This window comes from Bacillus rossius, chromosome 17 (genome assembly GCF_032445375.1).
Source record: "Bacillus rossius redtenbacheri isolate Brsri chromosome 17, Brsri_v3, whole genome shotgun sequence".
NCBI lineage: Eukaryota > Metazoa > Arthropoda > Insecta > Phasmatodea > Bacillidae > Bacillus > Bacillus rossius.
The window spans coordinates 17,653,803-17,673,881 of NC_086344.1; the positions used below are offsets into that span (position 1 = coordinate 17,653,803).

General features: G+C 37.7%; 1 protein-coding gene across 1 annotated transcript in view; it reads right to left on the reverse strand.

The window, feature by feature from the left end:
- The window catches only part of LOC134540951 (probable G-protein coupled receptor 179), a 247,960-nt gene that overhangs the window by 96,594 nt on the left and 131,287 nt on the right, over positions 1-20,079 (reverse strand). Inside the window, exons 4-6 of the mRNA XM_063384039.1 lie at positions 16,399-16,561; positions 6,237-6,305; positions 2,623-2,732 (exon numbers count right to left, since the gene is read on the reverse strand). Of these exons, the coding sequence (XP_063240109.1) occupies positions 2,623-2,732; positions 6,237-6,305; positions 16,399-16,561 (342 nt within the window). The remainder of the gene's footprint in view (positions 1-2,622; positions 2,733-6,236; positions 6,306-16,398; positions 16,562-20,079) is intronic.

Genomic DNA, 20,079 nt, shown 5'->3' on the forward strand with positions numbered 1-20,079 from the left:
AATGCAAGGCCCTCGGGTGCTTTCAAAAATTTTTTACCAAGCATTTCATGTCTTAAAATGACTATGAAAACACTCGCTTTAGTCCTTTACACTATATTTTCGAAACCAGAGAGCAGAAGACTTCGTAAAACAAGTAAGTGTTTTTCTACGAACACTTAGCTCCTAGAGTGCCCCGGAGCTGTTTATCCGCCGTCCCTGTACTTCACTATTGCGAGCCAAAGTGCAAAACGACTCGTTAAACTGGTGTGTTTAAAACCTCTCTCTCTCTCTCTCTCTCGGAGAATAAATACATTTCTTTATTCAGGCGGAAAAAAAACACTAACGGTAAAAAGTAATACACTAGTGTTTTATAATGTGCGCGCACGAAACTTTTAAATTAAAAAATGAGAAGCTCCTAAATTTGTTAAAGAATCTTTGTAAAAAAATTTAATGGAGTAATTATTTTTTAATTGCATGCTTTAGAAATTTTGTAGTTTTAGATTATGTTGGAAAATTGTATATTTTAATCCAGCATTTCAGGTATTTTATAAGTTTCGTGCCAAATATATATTCCCTTTTAAGCGTAAGGGAAGTCAAAATAGATTCAAATATTTAAGGTTTCTTTCTAGCAGTGGAAATGCGCATTGAAAATTATTTATACACCCGGCGAATTGTAGCCAAAATTTTCAATAAATGTTTGCAATTACAGTGTGTTTAAAGGTATTTAAAGATTTTTAATTTTGATTTGCTCCTGCGATTCTAAATTTGGTGCTTTAATTGATTATTTGTTTATCTTTTAATTTACTAATTGTAGTAAAAATGTCCGTTTGTTCGCATATGCATGTTAATTTAAACTGTCCTGGTGGTACTATGGACTTTTTCCTCTATTTTAATTTTTTTTGGCAATACGTATGAGCATTGAAAAAAGTCTCAAGTTTATTCCTACTAAGCTAGGTATAAGCTCACAAAATATACAGTTTTAAATCGAAATACGAAAGTATAAATCCGCCCTCATTTCTCTCTCTCTTCTTGAATGCTTTTAGTGAACCGACATAACTCGGGTATTTTGAGGTGTTTTCAAATCGCGTGGTTATTTTTCTGGATCTCTGCACTCAGTATGTGTGCCCACATAGGCAAGGACGCAACTCGGAACAGCTTGATGTTCGGTTAACCAGGTAAAACTTTCCCTTGGAGAAATCGAATAAAAAAGTGAAAAAGAAATAAAAGCAGGCGATCACAATACACATTTCACCATGAGTTTACCAACAATACTGGCTATAAATTATCCGGAGATACTCGTAAATTCACTGATATTTTTTGTAATCTCATAGGTATTAAATTTATCTTGCTTTCAACACGAACTGTCTAGGTTGTCTCGAAGTATTAACAAAACCTTTGAAACTTTTTATAACTTATAAAATATGGCTTGTCATATTTTCCTCGGCATTATAACAAGACCACTACCCGTCCGGAAAAATGGGGGGTGGGGGGGGGGGTGGGTGGTTGTCAATTGAGTTTATAAAGCCAAACTAACACTGGATATAGCTTATTGGTCAAACTTTGACGTAGTTTCTACGATGATACGGTTATTTGAAACTACATAGAAAGCTTCATTTATTTGAATCGCATTCCTTATTTAGAAAATCCTGAAATCTACTATAATATTTAACAGGATGTATATTTAAAGATTATATGGCATATTTATTCGACAAATTTTGTTTATAACCATAGCGTTTAAAAAATTTAAATTTTTAAAACAGTTGCGTCTTAAAAACAACTTTACAGTTTACGATACATGCTGGAAGAAGCAAAAGTCACATGGTGAAGGTAAGCTAACTCCAATTCCACCTATCAGTGTTCGTCGACTTGGAAATGTGGTGGTCGTTTCCAATGACAACTCGCGCACAGCGCCGGCATCACCTGTACAACTTTAGGTTTGTGACTGGCCTCAACTGTACAACTCGTACAGGAGAGTCGTTTTGACATAAGGATAATAACTAGCTTCGTTTCTTCAACTCGCGCCCAAGCGCCGGCCTCATTGTACAGCTTGAGGATTGTGACTGGCCTCACCTGTACAGCTTGAGAATTGTGACTAGCCTCACCCGTACAGCTAGAGAATTGTGACTGGCCTCACCTGTACAGCTAGAGGATTATGACTGGTCTCACCTGTACAGCTTGAGGATTGTGAGTGGCTTCACCTGTACAGCTAGAGGATCGTGACTGGCCTCACCTGTACAGCTAGTGGATCGTGATGGGCCTCACCTGTACAGCTAGAGGATCGTGACTGGCCTCACTTGTACAGCTAGAGGATCGTGACTGGCCTCACCTCAGCTTGAGGATTATGACTGGCCTCACCTGTACAGCTAGAGAATCGTGACTGGCCTCACCTGTACAGCTTGAGGATTATGACTGGTCCCACCTGTACAGCTTGAGGATTATGACTGGTCTCACCTGTACAGCTTGAGGATTGTGTCTGGCCTCACCTGTACAGCTTGAGTATTGTGACTGGTCTCACCTGTACAGATTGAGGATTTTGACTGGCCTCACCTGTACAGCCTGAGGGTCGCGACTGTCCTTACCTGTACAGCTAGAGGACCGTGACTGGCCTCACCTGTGCAGCTAGAGGATAGTTACTGGCCTCACCTGTACAGCTTGAGGATGATGGCGCCGTAGCAGAGCACGAAGCCCAGCTCGCGACACCACGGCTCCAAGAGGCACTGCTCCGCTGACGGGTCGAAGAAACGCACCACGACCTGCCATCAGAAGCCACGGTGGAAGTTCATTTATCTTCAAAACATAGTACAGTGTATTTATTTTGTCTGATAAAATCAGAGTCAATCTTGATTTTTTTTATATATATACTATAAGCATTATGAAAAATACGGATTTAATTTTTTTTGACTACAGACTAAAAATTGGCAAATCCAGTATGGACTCCCAAGATCCTATGCACACTCCGACAAATGTCACCTGTTTATTTGATGCTGGTGTGAGACATCGCATCTGTTTAATTTTTGATTCGATATTGCTTTTATTGAATATCTCTTATTAGCTCAGAGTCCTAGAGATTAACAGTTAACCAATAGCGGGAGCAGCACAAATGTACAATTATTTTAGTTTTAGCATATGAACGAAATGAATTTGTAATTTTTTTTCCGGTTTCCATTGGTTATGACGGCTGCCACGACATTTCGTAGCCACAAACACTTACAGGTCAGCTTCTCAGTACGCAATTAAATTATTATTATTTTTTTACAATTGGATACTGCCAACATAAGCCTAAGGGTAATGGTGACATGACAGAAATAGAACCGATGGCATTAGCAATAGAATATAATATCATGGCTTAGGTAGTTATGAGCTACGAATGTTCTTGGTAGTGTTATATTGCATGCACACTGTCACATGAGTGCTAGGAGGCAATGCCGCGACGCCCGCCAGGTACCTGAGACATGAGCGGACCTTCCAGCGAGTCTGGCCAGTGACCCCGCACGGGAGCTGACGTCACGCATGCCACGCGTGATACCCACCCCCTCCGCACCCTACTATACTTCACGCCTCGGACTGTTGTCACGGGTTTCTCGAGGCCACTGCGCGGAGTGGCGCGAATAAACGCCAACTATCTGGACTTTTCGGCCGTCCGGTCGGCCTGGTATGACGCGACACGTCACAGCCGCTCTCGTCTCTTCGAGAAGGACACCGCGGGGATATAAGCGACGACGCCGGCCACCGCGGGAGTGCGAGAGTATGGAGAGTTCCCCGAGTGAAGGGAAGTACGACATCGGCGGAGAGGGTGAGAGACCCCCTCTAGAGTGGCGCGACGCGGAGCGACGGGACCGTGAGAGTGCGACTAAGGGGCGCGATATTGTGTCTGTTGACGGGTGCGAGGTAAGGGGCGAACCACTGTCGGGCCCAGCTCCATTGAGGAGTGCAAACTGCGGTACGACAGACATTGAGTGACTTACGAATAAACATCTTAAAGTGGAAGTGATTGGTGATCAGTCATTTTTAAGTAAAATTATTTATTAGTAATATAATTATTAGTAATTTATAAAACTGTGATGAAACATAATTGGGCTATCTCTTACGAACTCAGTTCCCCCACATTATAATCGTAACAATACTATTCATACACTCGCAGATCTAATAGAGAATTATTGAATCAAATTTATTCATACAAATATTTAATTTATGTTTGCGCAAAAATAACAATTAAACGGCTGTAACAATGCTCCAGTATCGTCAAGTGATACGAACTGAAAACACGGAATATTCCGTATAACAAGAAGTGAAAAATATGTTTTTTTTCCTCCTTTTTTTATTCGACGAGGAAAACAGAAAGAAAACATGGTACAAAACTTTGGCTTCAGTGGGGAAATTAATCGCAAGTAGTGATCCTCGTAAAACTAACCGTTATTTTGAGCTTCGGTTAGAAAAATAAATATGTCATGTTCCTAACACATATGTAACAAATTTTCTTCTAAATAGTATAAAACAGAGTCGCTATCGGCGTCTATCTCTTTGTTCGCTTACTTCTTCTAAACTACATAACGGATTTTGATGCGGTTTTCACCACCATTTAAAGAATTTATTCCAAAATGTCATTGTGTATGATTAATTCATATTAAATTTAAAGATAGTAAATAAATCGTAATGTTTTTAATCAAGTCATAAAAAGACACTTTTAGGATGCTTTAAAGGCTTACGCTGACTTATACGTGACTGATAATTCAAATTAATGTACAGAATTTTAGGTAGGCGATATCTTATATCTATCTTCTATGGATGGCTTACCGTACACATTTTTTACTTTCAAAAATGGTACATAAATAAAGATTTTTTTGCGAAGCTATTTTGAACGACACGGTACTCCAATTAAATCAGTCATGGACAGTACTTGTTAGTAGGCATTTCATTTTTGAAAACACCAGACACTAGCGAGAACTTAATACTTAGAAGAACTTACTTTTTAAATCCAAACGACGTCACACTAGAAGATTGTTTCCGTGCGAAGCCGTGGTTGGTCGCTAATATCGAACTAAAAATTCAAAAAGTCGGATATATACCATATGCATAAAAAAGGTTTTCTTTGCAATGGCAACTTTTTTATATGAGTTACTTCAACTTCAATGGTTGCCCAAAAAATATTTTGTTTTATAAGTTAAAAATACTAGTTCTGAATAAAAAAAATTATTAAAAAAATTGTTGATAACGGATTCGGCTAAAATTACCGCAAAAAGGGGTTGGTGCTACAAGTCGTATTCTTGTAAACTAAATAAAATTTTAATGTTTAAATAAATCAATCATATTAAATACTTAACCAGCAATGATAAAATACTTAATCGTGGTTTGTTCGTTTCTTTTCATGAGTAATGTGTTTTTTGCAGGGTGCAATTGATGATGTAGAATACGTGTTCACGTTTCGACGAAACTCCTGTGACTTAATCATAGGTCGATCTAAAAACATTTTGTGCTGGCCGTGTGGAATGTTGTCTTCTGCGTGGCATAGAGATATTTCTAATGAATAATCGATTTTTGTTGGATAATGCCGACCCATCGACGTTGGCGATATGTCAAATTTTGAATTGGACACGCCGCGAAACTTGAAGCGACTCAGAACGCCCGTCACTGGAGATTTATCGACGGATTGACAGCAGCGTTCGAACTACTTCCACAGAGAAACGAGCCCACACTTCAGAATTACACTCACTTCGGTATCCTATCCACCTTCTTCCCCATTCAGTTCCAAACAATTCTAGTAACGCTGCACAAGTTTCTGCATGGAATTTCGCAGCCTGAAAATGGAACGGACGCCTTGGCCATAAGCATCATGGGCTTCGAATACGCAATGCGTGTAGCCTAAGTTCAGGCGCTTAGTAAACATCTCTAAAAACCGTTTAAGCGATCTCCGCATTCAAACCGAAAGATAATAGCTACGGTTTTTTTTGGGACGAAAAGGCCATCATCATTTTTTTTAATGAAACGTGGGTCAACAATTACAGAAAAAATTACAAAATTATGATTTTTAAGTGGTTTAATTTCCAGGCGGCGAACTTCAGTGCAGAGGTGTTAAAGAAACTAGTGTAGCTATTCGAAAAGTGCTTGGAACTGAATGGCTATTACGAAAAATCGTAAAATAGAGCTGCGGTAAACTAAGAGTTTTCTCACGAGTTGTTTTTCCAAAAGACCTAACAGAGCTTCCTTCCCGGAGAGCCCTGGCGTGCGTGTCTGGACCAGCGCCCTGCGCGAGGACTCACCGTGGCGTACAACAACATGATGCCGAACAGGATCATCTCCAGGATTGTCCACATCCCAGAGGCGATGGTCTGAAACAAACATTTGTGATTTTTTTTTTAAGTCGTTTGACTTCCGTAAATTCTCCACCTAGGTTTTCATTTCATAGTCCATAAACACAAAAATAAAATATTGGTTGTCTGTAAAGTCGGTTTACGGACAATAGTTTAACGTGACAACGACATAACAAAACATTGATGAAATGATTGCATACTTTTATGAATAAAATTGACTCATTTTTATTTTAATAATAAAAGAATAAATACTTGAAATTATACTAGTAATCAGATTTTTAAAATGCAAGAATAATTAACCTTTATTGCCGAAATTGTTGTTGTAATAAGCAATGAAAACCACATTAACTTTTCACTTCACTTTGTAAACCGTCGACGAAACAGTTCACGTGTAGATGACTTGTAATTAATTAAAAAAAACTGGCGTTTAGATATAAAGTTTAAATATAATTATGAACAAGTTTTCATATAAATATACTGTAATCAAATATCTATCATCAATTATATGAATCACCATAATTTTTTAGTCAATTATAACATAACCTATTATTACTGCACTCGCCGACAGCGTAACAGAACACAGCGTAACGGAACAATGAGCGTAACGGGACACTTTTTCGTGCGTGCAGCCGGCGTTCATCGATTTATTAGAAATTGTCACGTCAAAAAGAAAACAATATCAACTCAACGTTATATATGACCAGCTCGTGTTCCCGCGCTTAGCTCATTGTGTCTGCCCCTCCTCCAGGGCCACCACTGCTGCACATCCAACCAAGGAAAATAATTCTGTGCTTGTTGCGTAAAGGGAGTTAAGTCACAAATGGTTAAAAATGAACTATTATCACAGGCAAGTTCGCGAAAATTGATGAGGGAGATTAGAGACATTATTTTAAAACAATTAATGAGTTTCCAAAGTTCTAAAGCAGTTAATAAAGCTAAAAAAACTGACTTCAAGAAACCTGATAATTTTCAATCGCGATTTTCTCAAAACTATTATTTTGGACTTAACCACTTTTACGCAACAATCACAGAATTATGGAAATAAACTTATGAATAAAATACCGTCAGATCTAAGATAACCGGAATAAATATAATTAATCTTGGATTAAACCATTTTTAAAGGCCCTCAAATTCGCATTTATTCAACGAATAGTTACTATGTGAATAAGATGGCAAAGGTGATTACAGGAAAAACTGGTTTTAGAACCTGAATTGAATAAAACATTTAAAAAAATGTAATAGCTGTTGCCAGGAGACGAAGAAATCATCAACGATGCAACGGCCTTTTCAGGAGGTTATCGAAAAAAAAATCTGTTGGAAATCTTTAAAAGAAATTAGATTTAAAAAAATTGAACTACATCGAATTTTGAAAAAGTGCAAATGGAGCCCCACAATCCATTGCTCTGGGCTTTGTCATCCCCACGCTACTCAAACTACAGACATCCAGACAAACTATCCCTTTCATCTATAAAAATTTAGATATTTTATTTTTTATATAAATTGTATTTTATATTTAGGTTGTAAGCAAATGGTTGGGGAAAAATTTAATGGATGCCAGGTAATGCCACAACACTATAATTTTGGAATTGAAACTTCTTTGGGTACGATGGGAGTAAAATTTCAAGGCTGAACTTTAATGCAAATTTTTTGTAAAACAATGTTTCGAAACGTTTCTGACGCCAAAGAGATACAAAGAGAACATTTACGTGTCAAAGTTTGGATTTACAAACAAGTTTCACTTCTATCGCGTGTACTGAGTTACACGCGTTCTTTTATTCGTCAAGGAACATATTTCTGGAGATGTTATCCTGCAAAGTAAGAGGTGCGAACAATAGAGCTCAAATTTGAATTTCGCGCGCATGTATGGCTGAGAAGTCCCATGAACACAGCGTAATGCTGAGCGGGAACCTTGGACCAGACATTAATTTAGGATCAGCAACACGCCCGTAGCGACCATCAGTTAAATATAATATTAATTATGGTCTAAAGTGCCTTCAAAGTCTTGTATACTCCTTTGGAGTAGGAACAAATGGTGTATTATATAATAAGGAAGATTTTAAATTGGAGCACTTAGCAAATTTATATTGTCAAAGTGAACCAAACTAAAAAAAATTTCACCATGTGAATATTACCTTGAACACCGCCGTTTTCAATCAATGCTAATCTAAAATTGAGAACGAAAAGCTTCGACACTTGGAAGGCATGCATCATGCAGAACACCCGGAATGCTAGATTTGCTACGAATCAGGGGCACTTATTATTGAGCTACGTGTTTGTATAGGCATATGGAAGAAAACAATTAGTTGATAATAAAAGTGAGTTTTGTAATAAGGATTAGTATTTCAAGCTTATTAATTATAGAATTTCAAGATGGCTTCCAATATGGCCGACGAGATGGCAGATGCAAAGACTGTCTGGTAATAAAAATTGCAATTTCTATCTAGTAGGTAAAAAATAAACTAATATGAGGACAGCAAACTCTTGCAGGCGAAAACATGATGACGGATACAAGATGGCTGCCATGACATCATAATGGCTGACTTTATAAATCACAACAATAAATAATGGGAAATAGTGGCTTCACAGGGAATTAGTTTAATGAAATAATTTGATGACAGCGACAAGTTTGCGGTGAGGGATTGAAGGAAAATAAAATTCATAACTCACTTAGAAAGCACCTATAAAATCCGTTAAAATTAATTTTAAAATTTTTTATTATTATATAAAACTAGAATTTAGAAAAATTTCTGATACGACCAACCATGATTGCAATGGGTGGAAGAAATACGGTTCCATTCGCAAATAATTTCGTAACTTCCTTAGCAAGCAAAAAATTAATTCCGTTCGATGTTACTTGAACCTTCTAAATATTATCAAAAAACTTTTGTCTCAACTTATGATGTGACCAAAGGTACACCAAAATGAGGTCACAGAACACAGTATGAAAGTTGGGCTTCACTCATTGGGGAAACGAGGTTATCAGAAACAGTGGCAATAAACGACCACAATCAGGGCTCTGGTGTAGCTGCTAAATAATCACTTCAAATTAAATAAAGTAACGAAGAAATGTATGAAAATCTGACAACAGGGAGTGAGAGGAAGTTGCTTTCTCCGTTGTCATATTTTGTTGTTTTATTTTTGTTTTGCCCTATTTGTATGATATCATGTTGTGTTAAATTTGATGTATTTTTGTTTGTCCATTTTAATATCTTTATTTTGTCCCTCGTGTTTTTTCTTACTTTGTTTGGTTTTTGTGGACAAGTCTTTATCGTTCTAATCCTGGAAATTGCTATAAACTTTTATTGAGTATGTTTTTTTTTATAAAGTTGAATTCGCTCTGATCAGCAATTGGTTAGAATTTAATTTAACGATATAAAATTGATTAATGGTTCAAGAAAACTCAGTAAAATAATTTTAAAAATGTTATGATTGAGTAAGTATTGTTAAATAAAGTTGTCCAAAACACATCAGCAAGTAACGAGCTTTCGAATATATTATGAAGGAAAAAAAAATTGTTGGGATATCTCATGGGAAAAGAGAATGGGGGTCGTTCACTTTATAAATTCTATAATTGACACAGCATATGTGTACAGTCCTTAACGTCTTACATTCGTGGTCTTATATGCAAAGATATTGAAAGAATTCCGATGGAGTGTGTGCTAGTGAAAGCAAAGCCAAGCAAACCGCGCTGTTCCTGGGCAATGACAGTAAATTTGCTCTTTAAAATATTATGAGCATAAGATCCACTCAATTCTTTATTTAGACAAAAAACAACTTGGCCTCTTGAATAGGACGGAAAATCTAACATTCATTTCCTGGCTTCAAACCCGTCCCTACTATTTTATTTTGGCTTTACTCCAACCCCGATGTTAACAAATAACTGCGAATGTGAATTGTGAATTTGTTACTTCGTTTTTTTTTATTTTTAACGCTAGGTTCTCTATTGAATTCCTAGGTTTATGGCTGTTTCCATAAATCTCTCTTTTTTTAATGATCATACGTATAGACTAACGGATTTATTAAAAAGTGAATTATTTTGGATTATATCAATAATTTTTATTGTCCTTCCGAATAGTTCGAATAATCCTAACGTGTCGTAAAAGAATGATGATCAGCTTGGTCGCATGGATGCATCATTGTGGCTTTTCGGATGCTTACTGTGATACCTATTAGTGAAAAATATAACAAATGTCTGTTTCTTAGCCACCAACTGTTGCATACGTAATTTTCAGAAAAAAAAATTTTGTTTATTCAAAAGAATGTACCAGCTCACACCTCAGCAGTTGACATGGCAAAAATCTGCGAATTGCGGTTTGAAATGTTTTTTTACTAGATCTAGACCCAACTAACCAAAGCATGCGTAAGCATGTTCCCCAATTTTTGTTGACGAGTGCTACCATCTTCACATTGAGATCGGAAACATTGCAGGCAAAATTCGTACGTATTTTTATGTTTGTCTGTTACTGGAAAATAATTAACTTAAAGCTGTAAAATTTGAAAATTACCTTAACTACTGTGTGGTGAAATGTTAAATGCGAAAACAATTACTGCCGAAAAAATGATTTTTTTGTTGTTGTTGCACTAGGTGTTTTTAGAATCGAAAAAATTCGGAAGTCCTTTCTCTTTAAGGTTCCTCGCTATATGCAGCTTTGAAATTAAAGGATCCAATAGTTTAAAACTGCTTCAGTGAAGTACGCAACCTAATAATGTTATTTTGTTTTGTCCTTTGGGATATTTTGTTTATGCGTGTAGTCCGTTTTTTTTTTTTTTTTTTTTTTTTAAAGATATCTGAACACCGGGTAAATGAGGCCAAATACACGATTGTAGGGAGGATAAAGTGAATGAGTCATTTTATGCTTCCCCGAGATATGTTGTAACCCGCTCTTTTCGCTTAATGTCGGTTGTTACGTTCTTGCTCCAGCTAGGCTGAGGGTAATATTACAAGACGTGGTTGCGAATTAAACAAATGAAACAACAGTTGAATGGCCTCTCGTTAAACTTTGCTGCCGGAGGTTCAATTTATTTATAGTTTAACATAATAATTCCTCATTTACTATTAGTATTTAATCAAAAATAGCGGATGAGCTTACGATTCAGTAAATAAAAATATCTAAGTGCCCTCCGAATGCCGAGATAATTAATTCCCTTCAGTCGAAATTGACGCTTCTGGCCCCAGAACCGAATCAAATACCAAACAGTTTCGTCCCTTCGAAGGTCAAACATGTCATTTACGCCTCTTCGAGGCAGTATCCAGACTCATGTATACTCCCCGCACATTGTATCTCAGTGACCCGTAACTCTCCCGGTATACACCAATCAGCACTCGTAGAAAATCCTAAGCCCCGCCCTCACAGCCAAATTTCATATTTGAGGGCAGAGTTATATTTCCGTCTCTTTGAATTTTCATATCGATCATCACATTAATACACTTGTTCAAGAAGATCTCGGATCAGAATCAATATTAGTGTAATATTGTGTATACTTAATATTCGCTCGTCCTTGAAGTACAGCTTCCCCATTGGCCAGAAGGGAAGGAAGATATGGTCCATTCGCACTGGCTGACACTACAGCCCTAGAGGCAGCCCAGCAGGATGTATCTTGACAGATTGTTCCGACCTTACGGCCGGCATTCTCAAGTTCCCCTTCCACATATGCGCCCTATCAGGGTAGGATGGGAGTAGCATTCCAGTTCGCTTTTCATTAACATTCCAGAGCTTCTTATTTAAAACAGAACTGTTAGGGATCGCTCCCTTCGGGAGGGTATTAGAGCTTCGGCAATGACCAGTGGCTGGGGCCACCAACCCAGCATAGTCACCGCCTCAGCCCCGTACCTCGCTCAGCTGACCAGACAGTTGGCTGTGTCCTGAGCCCTGAGACTTTATCAGCCTCGCCGTTGTCTCTTTAGAAGTGTGCCGTTCGGCCCAGCTATACTGCAGAGTTTTAAGAGGAACTGGCCCCCGTCATCTTGAATTTTTTATATATTTTAGCTAACTATATAGTTGAACAATTAAACCCGAAATTTGCATGTTAAGGTATAAATCATGTCTCGCAAACCTTCTACCTTATTGCAAATACATATTTATTAAGAGGCTCTAGTCTGTAATCTCGGGCGACTACAAATACCACGATAATCACATCTGTTCACATGATTTGACTTCAACAAGTAGCCAAAGCTAAGTTCTATGCCATGCCATATCAAAAAATTTTGCACGGATGCTTTATTGCAAGCTGTATCAAAATATTTGAATTTGTAAGATGGCGAAGCCTAATTCACCTTAATAGATGTTCTCACATGCCATATTATTATTTTATTTTGATATTTTATTTATTTTATTGAAAATTTTAACTTATATCTCCTTGAATTTGTTATGTCACAATAATTATCTAAAATGATGGTTCAATTATGTAATATAATGAATGTAAAATTTCGTGCAAGTGATAATAATTTCGAACAACTATGTGACCTTTTGCACCCACTATACTACAGTTAGTGAAATTCTGGTGAAATATTTGTGACAGTACCAATGCAAGAGAGGTATGAAGTTAAAATTATCCGAATCAGAACTCAAATACAAAAATTGGTTGTCTGTAAAGTCGGTTTACGGACGATAGTTTAACGTGACAACGTCATAACAAAACATTGATGAAATGATTGATCCAGAAGAAAATGAAATATCATATTCGGCCTGAGACTGAGCCGTAATAGGTTTTTGCAACCAAACCATTTAGGCATTAAAAATATTATATTATTTGAGGAAGAATTTTTTTTTTAATTTTTCAATCTTTTGCATGATAAAATCTACCTCTGCATAGATTTATGAATAAAATTGAATCATTTTTATTGAATTATCACTATTTTGTATGGATACAAAGGAGTGAAATGAAATGTGCAATTGAATTAATAAATTTACTTTTATTTGCATTCATTAATTCAAATATATTTATTACTTTTGAAATGTTGCGTGCGCCATATTAATTTTTACAAGTGCAAAAAAAGCTTCGCAGCTGCCGGGTTTCGAACCGACAACCTTTTCTTTAAGAGAAAGGTACGTTAACCACGCCCACGAGGCCATACTAAAATAACGTAGTTTCAAATGTTATATATATATATATATATTTATAAAAACTTTGTTCACGGTGAGGGTATAATATTAACACGATTTTATAACAAATACGCATCCCAAATACACCAAACTTATTTATAATGTGTTACAATATTTTTTAAAACATTGTGCAAAAGATCCCGGTTATAATATGAATTATTATGTGTAACTGTAAAACACCATTGTTGGTTCAAAACGTATTTGAATTTTCAACATTAATTTTAAATAACCGTACCGATTATGCTGAAAATCGGTGGACGATCGTTAAATTACATAATATTAATAATTCAAACGACGAAAATATGATTGAAAAGTCAAATCGATGGTTGTTCCAATCGAGTGGAAGAGAGATGCCACGCATGCGTACAATGAGCATGAAGAGAGATGCCACGCATGCGTACAATGAGCAAACAGAACACATCCGTAGTGGGACATCCGTAGTGGGACACTTTTTCGTGCGTGCAGCCGGCGTTCATCGATTTATTAGACGTTGTCACGTCAAAAAAAGAAATAAAATAAAATATCAGCGAGTCTTTCAGTACCCGCCAGATATGAGTAACATCTAACTTCGGTAAAGAGCAAATTCATGTGTTCCCGTGTTGCAAATACGGTTATAAAACGTAACTCCGACACTACATTTTACGTAGAATTCATTAAAATAATGACCGAGCGTGATAAACATACCAAATTATGTCTTCAACAACACGTTGTTTCCGCACCCACCGTTAGAATTCGCTGCCGGAAGCAGCTACATCTACTAAGGGAATCAGTTTGCTAACAGACCGAAATTATAAAATATTTAAAGAAACAACTCAGACATAGGCAAAATGTCTTGAAAAAAATACTTAATCTCGGCTTTAGAGCTGATTTTGACCAGGAATTTTTTTAAAAAACACTTGCCGTCATGTTTACATACGTTAAACAGTTAATACAGAGTGTCCATAAAAGAATGTCCCAGTATAAATGGTATATTATAACAGTTTAATTAACACAATTTAAAACCAATCATTCATGAAATTGAAGTTCAATTAACCTAGTATTGATTTATAAATGTTCATTATGTGCACCTTTAGTAATACGGCACACATTCAATTTAAAAACAAATAATTTTTCCCACACTCTCGTTAAAAAAATCTGGAAGCAATAGCTTCTTCGACTCTGTGTCTCTACTCTCGCAATTAATTAGGTAGACTTAGACACGATCTTTTATAAAGCCCCAAAAGGGGGAAAAAAATCGCATGGCATTATATCAGGTGAACTTGGAGGCCAGCGAAGAAGAGCTCTGTCGTCTCGACCATTACGATTAATCCAACGGTCAGGGACTTTGACATTCAACCACTCTCGTGCAAAAGGGAGGGGCTCTATCGTTGTGCAAAAAAAAAAAAAATTGTAGAAATTACGCTCAGGAGTAGCCATTTTGAGTAGGTGGCTCTGCAAGCGAGGAAAAAAAAAGCAGTACTCGTGCATGCGCTTAACGGTAACCTTGAACAAACTCTCTACAACGTTTATAACCTACCCGGACACACATACGGTGTGTAGAGCTTCAGGAAAAACAACGCGATTACCACACTACTCTAGATATCCGAGTGGGGCCTGCTTACGAAAAGCATTTAAGAGTTTGCCTAGGGCTGAAAAGTAATTTTAGATTTTGGGTTAAGTTTTTAAACTGTATTTTTAGAAGCGTTAAAATGGCTTAAACGCATGTTTTCAGAGTAATTTTTAGGTGTAAAACAACCGGTACAGATTATTGAAAGCACTTAAGGGACATGCATTACACCTTTATCTTCATTTCTGGGCCATATAATGTTACGGTACACGCTCATATGCACAACGAGAAGACTGCGCGCCAGTCCAGAGGAGACACCGCGCTAGAAGCACTAGCGAGCGTCGCACTTATCATCCCGTCTCACCAACACACATACACCCCTGACGAGGCGGGCTCCTTAACGGGGGAATCCTTCTTTTCACAGACGAGAGAGCCAAAACCCAAAGTTGCCCCCGAAGTTCATGCTTTTTTCCCGTATCTTAATGTAGTTATCCTAACCAAATCAACCGTCCACAATGTTTTAAAGTATTTATAATGTAGCTAACCTAACCTAATCGACCATTAGTATCCTTTTATCAACACCGCCATATTTATTTACAATGAACAAAAAAAACCGAACATGCATGATCGGTAGAGACCGGAAAAATTCGCAGATTCATTTCGCGATAGTCTGAAATTCATACACGTATACCTTTAAGCTGCTCTTGCTATTGGCTCACTGTTCGTCTGGGCGACGCTGGGCCAATGAGAAACCCTCAACCAAAGAAGTGACGAATCTCGGGCAAACACCAGTTGAGACCACTCACAAGATAGCAGCCAATGAACTGGCGTTATTTGCCCGAGTGTACAGAGGACTGTGTAGACTACCCTGGAGGTCATCGAAACAGCGAATTTTTCAGGTCCGTAACGATCGGTCGTTTGGCTCTCTCGTCTGTGAAAAGAAGGCTTCCCCTTAAGGGGCCCGCCTCGTCAGGGGTGTATGTGTGCTAGTGAGGCGGGATGATAAGCGCGACGCTCGCTGGTGCTTCCAGCGCGGTATAGCCTCCAAGCGCAAGTCTCTGAACTGGCGCGCAGTCTTCTCGTCAGCACAGGATAACTGTGAAATTTGAGCGGTGACCGTAACATTATATGGCGGAGAAATGAAGATAAAGGTGTTATGCAAGCCCCTTAAGTGCTTTCAAGAATCTGTACTGATTGTTTTATGCCTAAAAATTACTCTGAAAACACGCGTTTTAGGCATTTTAAAGCTTCTAAAAATACAGTTTATAAACTTAATCCGAAATTAAAAGTACTTTTCGGTCCTCAGCGAACTCTTAAATGCTATTCGTAAATAGGCCCCACTCGGATATCTTGAGTAGTTTTGAAATCGCGTTGTTTTTCCTGAAGCTCTGCACACCGTATGTGTGCCCAGGTAGGCGGAGCCCTTAATGGTCACGCAGTATCGTGCACGGGAGCGGGCTACCTTGCACTTGCGCTGCTTGAAGACGACCAGGGCGAGCGCGGCCGTGCCGCACATGCAGAGCAGCTGCGCGCCCAGCACGGCGGAGCGCAGCAGGCGGTCCGTGCGCGCCATGCACGCGCCCGCGCCGACGCACGAGTCGCACTGCTCGGGGCACGGCGCGCACCTGCGACAAACACACACACAGCTCTCCGTTCCGTAATCACCATACCGTGCACTCAACGAAAAAAAAAATATATTTGTTTGAATCAAACAAATATTTGTTTATACACGGCGAAATAAATATTTACTTGGTGGAACAAAATATTTTGTTAGTTTAACCAAACTCGGTAAGTAACAAAAATAATTTTTTTTACATCTAACCAGATATAGGCTACATTTGAGTTGACAAAATCTTTTTTTTTTTTGGTCAACAGAATCTTTCTCACTAGAAAATATTTGTTTGAATTAACAAAAATATTTTGTTGAGGCAAACAAACCTTTCTCTCAGTGTACACATATGGGTGCGTGTACTTATCTACGCGCGTTACTCGGCGTTATAAAAAAAACCAATTTAAATTTTGCAATGCAAATAATTAATGGAAAAATAAAATAACGAAAGAACTGAAGTGATATTATAACTACTATTGGTAACGTAAAAGTTTCACTCAAAAATTTTTTTTTTTTTTTAAATATAACTCAGTGTTCTTGTATAAAATAATTATTTATTTTAGTAAAATAATATATAAATTTTAATTAATATTGAAAATTGATGTAAATCATACATATGGGAATATAACCTCACTTATATAAATACACTTCAAAAAGTTTACAAACCAGAATCCTATACCTAATATTCACAATTAATAAATTTCTTTTTTAATGATTTCGATCAGTATTCAAGCTCAAACAGATAATATAATATATAATAGGTACATGTATAATTTTTATTTGTATGCAGCCTTTTTTTTCATCTTCTGAAAATTTCGTTGATGTTTGCATGCGCATCGTAAAAATTCACTCTTATAACGCGTATAAAAAAGTATAACTCCAAAAATGATGCTGCTTGGCACTTCCATAATATACTTGAGCGATGAAACTAAATCTGTGTATATATATAGTTTATATACAAGTGAGTTTGAATTCGACTTACAAACATCAGCTGCAGTATCTAAGTATTGGAGATGAAGCACTGGGCGTCTGGCTCATGTTTAACTGAATGAAGTTCCACAATAATCGCGAAATTTGGTCGCCGTCGTAAAATAATTTATTTAAGATAATTTTGGTTGGTAACACCTCACAAAGAAATGAGAAAAATAAAGGTTTTACAACAAATTATTTCAAATGAAACAATTTTACGACTGAGACAAGTGTTGTGCTGGTTTTAGAACTTTGTTCAAATACAAATTACTCAGACGCTTAGTGTTGTATCTTAAATACTTTCTCTATCACTTATAATGAAATTATTGTGTAACATAAGCCTTGGGAAGCCCTTTAAGACCATAAGGCGTAAAATTATTTTCAACCTTTTTTTTCCTGATGAACCTGCAGACGATGTTTGTGGATCGAATTCAGACTCAGTCTAAATGTTAGCTATTTTGTCGGGTTATCGAAAGTAAATACAGTTTTAATGGTGCTATTAAAGAGTTAAATTAAAAATGCATAAGAAAATTTGTATTTAAAACAACATGTAATAACAGAAATAAAAGAAACAGGCTAATAGATTCCAGAAAAAATTTCGGATTCGTATTTTTGATATGCCAAAATTTGAAAATAATCATATCTTTATGTTGCTTTTGCTAGTTATTTCACTAACAGTGGACAGAAGTCAACAACTGATGGGAAGGTGATATTTGCTAGAGTATGTAAAGGTACGTTGAGTCTATCCTGAAGGACATAGAATCTCGAATTTATTTAGTTACTGAGGATGAACGTTGGTCTTGTTTGAAAAATCATTACGGAAATCTAACCTCATAGTGTGAAAACAACATGTGAACAAGTGTTGTGGGTTAAACGACCTCCAGGATAGACTCCAATATCCTCTACACACTCCGGCAAGTGCCAACTGTTCATTGGCTGCTGACTTGTGAGCCGTCTCGACTGGGTGGCCTGTGATTCGTCACTTCTATGAGTGAGGGTCTCTAATTGGCCATCAGTCCTCCAGATTAACAGTGAACCAATGACAAGAAACAGCACTAAGGTATAATTTTAGCATAACACGATATGAACCTGCGAATTTTTCAGGTCTGTATTTATAACTCGCAAGTGATGAGTAGAATGTAACCTCGGTAACGAGCCAATTCATGTGTTCCCATGTTGCAAATGCACTTATAATACGAAAATTGGACAATAAGTTTAACGTAAAATTCTTTAAAATAATGCCATGTGCGATTAATAAGCGCAAATTGTGTTTTCAACTAAATTTCCTGCCGCGAAACACACGTAGATTCCGCACACGCCGCTAGAATTCGCTGCTGGAGCAGTTACGTCGACTATCAATTATTTCCATTTGTAGACCTTAGTTATAAACGTTTTAATGACACGTCGCCGATAATAATGAAAATACTTGGAAAAAATACGAAACCCTGGCTGAGAGACATGATTTTAGTCAAGTAATTTTTATTCAAATACTGGCCATCTTGTAAAAATTCTTTGTCTTTGTGAACATTGGTTTGCGCCATTCGTCACAGATGGCAGCACCGTGGTTACAAATTTTTTTTCATGCGACTTCCGTTCCATTCACGAAATTACACCCACCAGATGCCGTATATCGAGAGATAAGATGTTACACATCAAAAAATGGTAAACACTATACGTACTGAAATGAAAACCGATAAACTCTGGGAGGACTTAAAAAAAAACGGTAGCGCTCTAATACGACCTGGCTAGCAAGGTTGACGGCCTTAGTACACCTCGGAAAATAATTTGAAAGCGAGCGATTGCAGGATGCAGGATGACAAAATGTTTTGGAACAAAACATTCCGAATTAATGAGCCCGCCTATTTGGGCTCCCATACAGTGAGCTTACAGCTTAAATAATTTAACCAAATAATTTTCTTTCTTCATAATTTAAGTGGGCTGACTGGCAGCCTGGCGGGAAACGACTAAAGTCGCCCCCGAAACAACCAGTGCCACCCAAGCCAATGCGGACAGCAATGTCCAAGCCCCCAACCCCCCCCCCCCCCCCCAACCACTGCATGGTAGACTCTTTTCTACTCTGTCCAACTCTTCTTCCAGAACCATCCCACTGTTTCCCGTTACCAACCTGCTTGATATTAATGCATGAAATTTTGCATCCGGCATGTCAGAGCCCAGGGTTTTTCCTGTGTCTATGCAGGTTTTACCTGGGCTCAACTTATCTAGTTTTAGTCTAGTATAGTGAGTGAGGGGAGTTAGTCTTGGCGCCAATCGCTGCCATGGCTGGTCAATCCCCCTCCTAGCACACGATGCATGCTACCCCTCCTTCATGGCTAATACCCTGGATGATTAGAGCGTATGGGCTTCGGCCTGAGACGCACTTAGTCTCCCTCCCTAACCCGGACCCTCCCCAACACACTTAGTTTAAATTTAGGTTAGGAAAATTAAAACAAAATCATACAGTGGGCTGACATTCAGAGGACGCCACGCGATCTGAATCAAGATGTCCGAGCGGTGTCTGTTTACGAAAAGCATTTAAAAATACGCAGAGAGTGGGTGCGTGGTTTT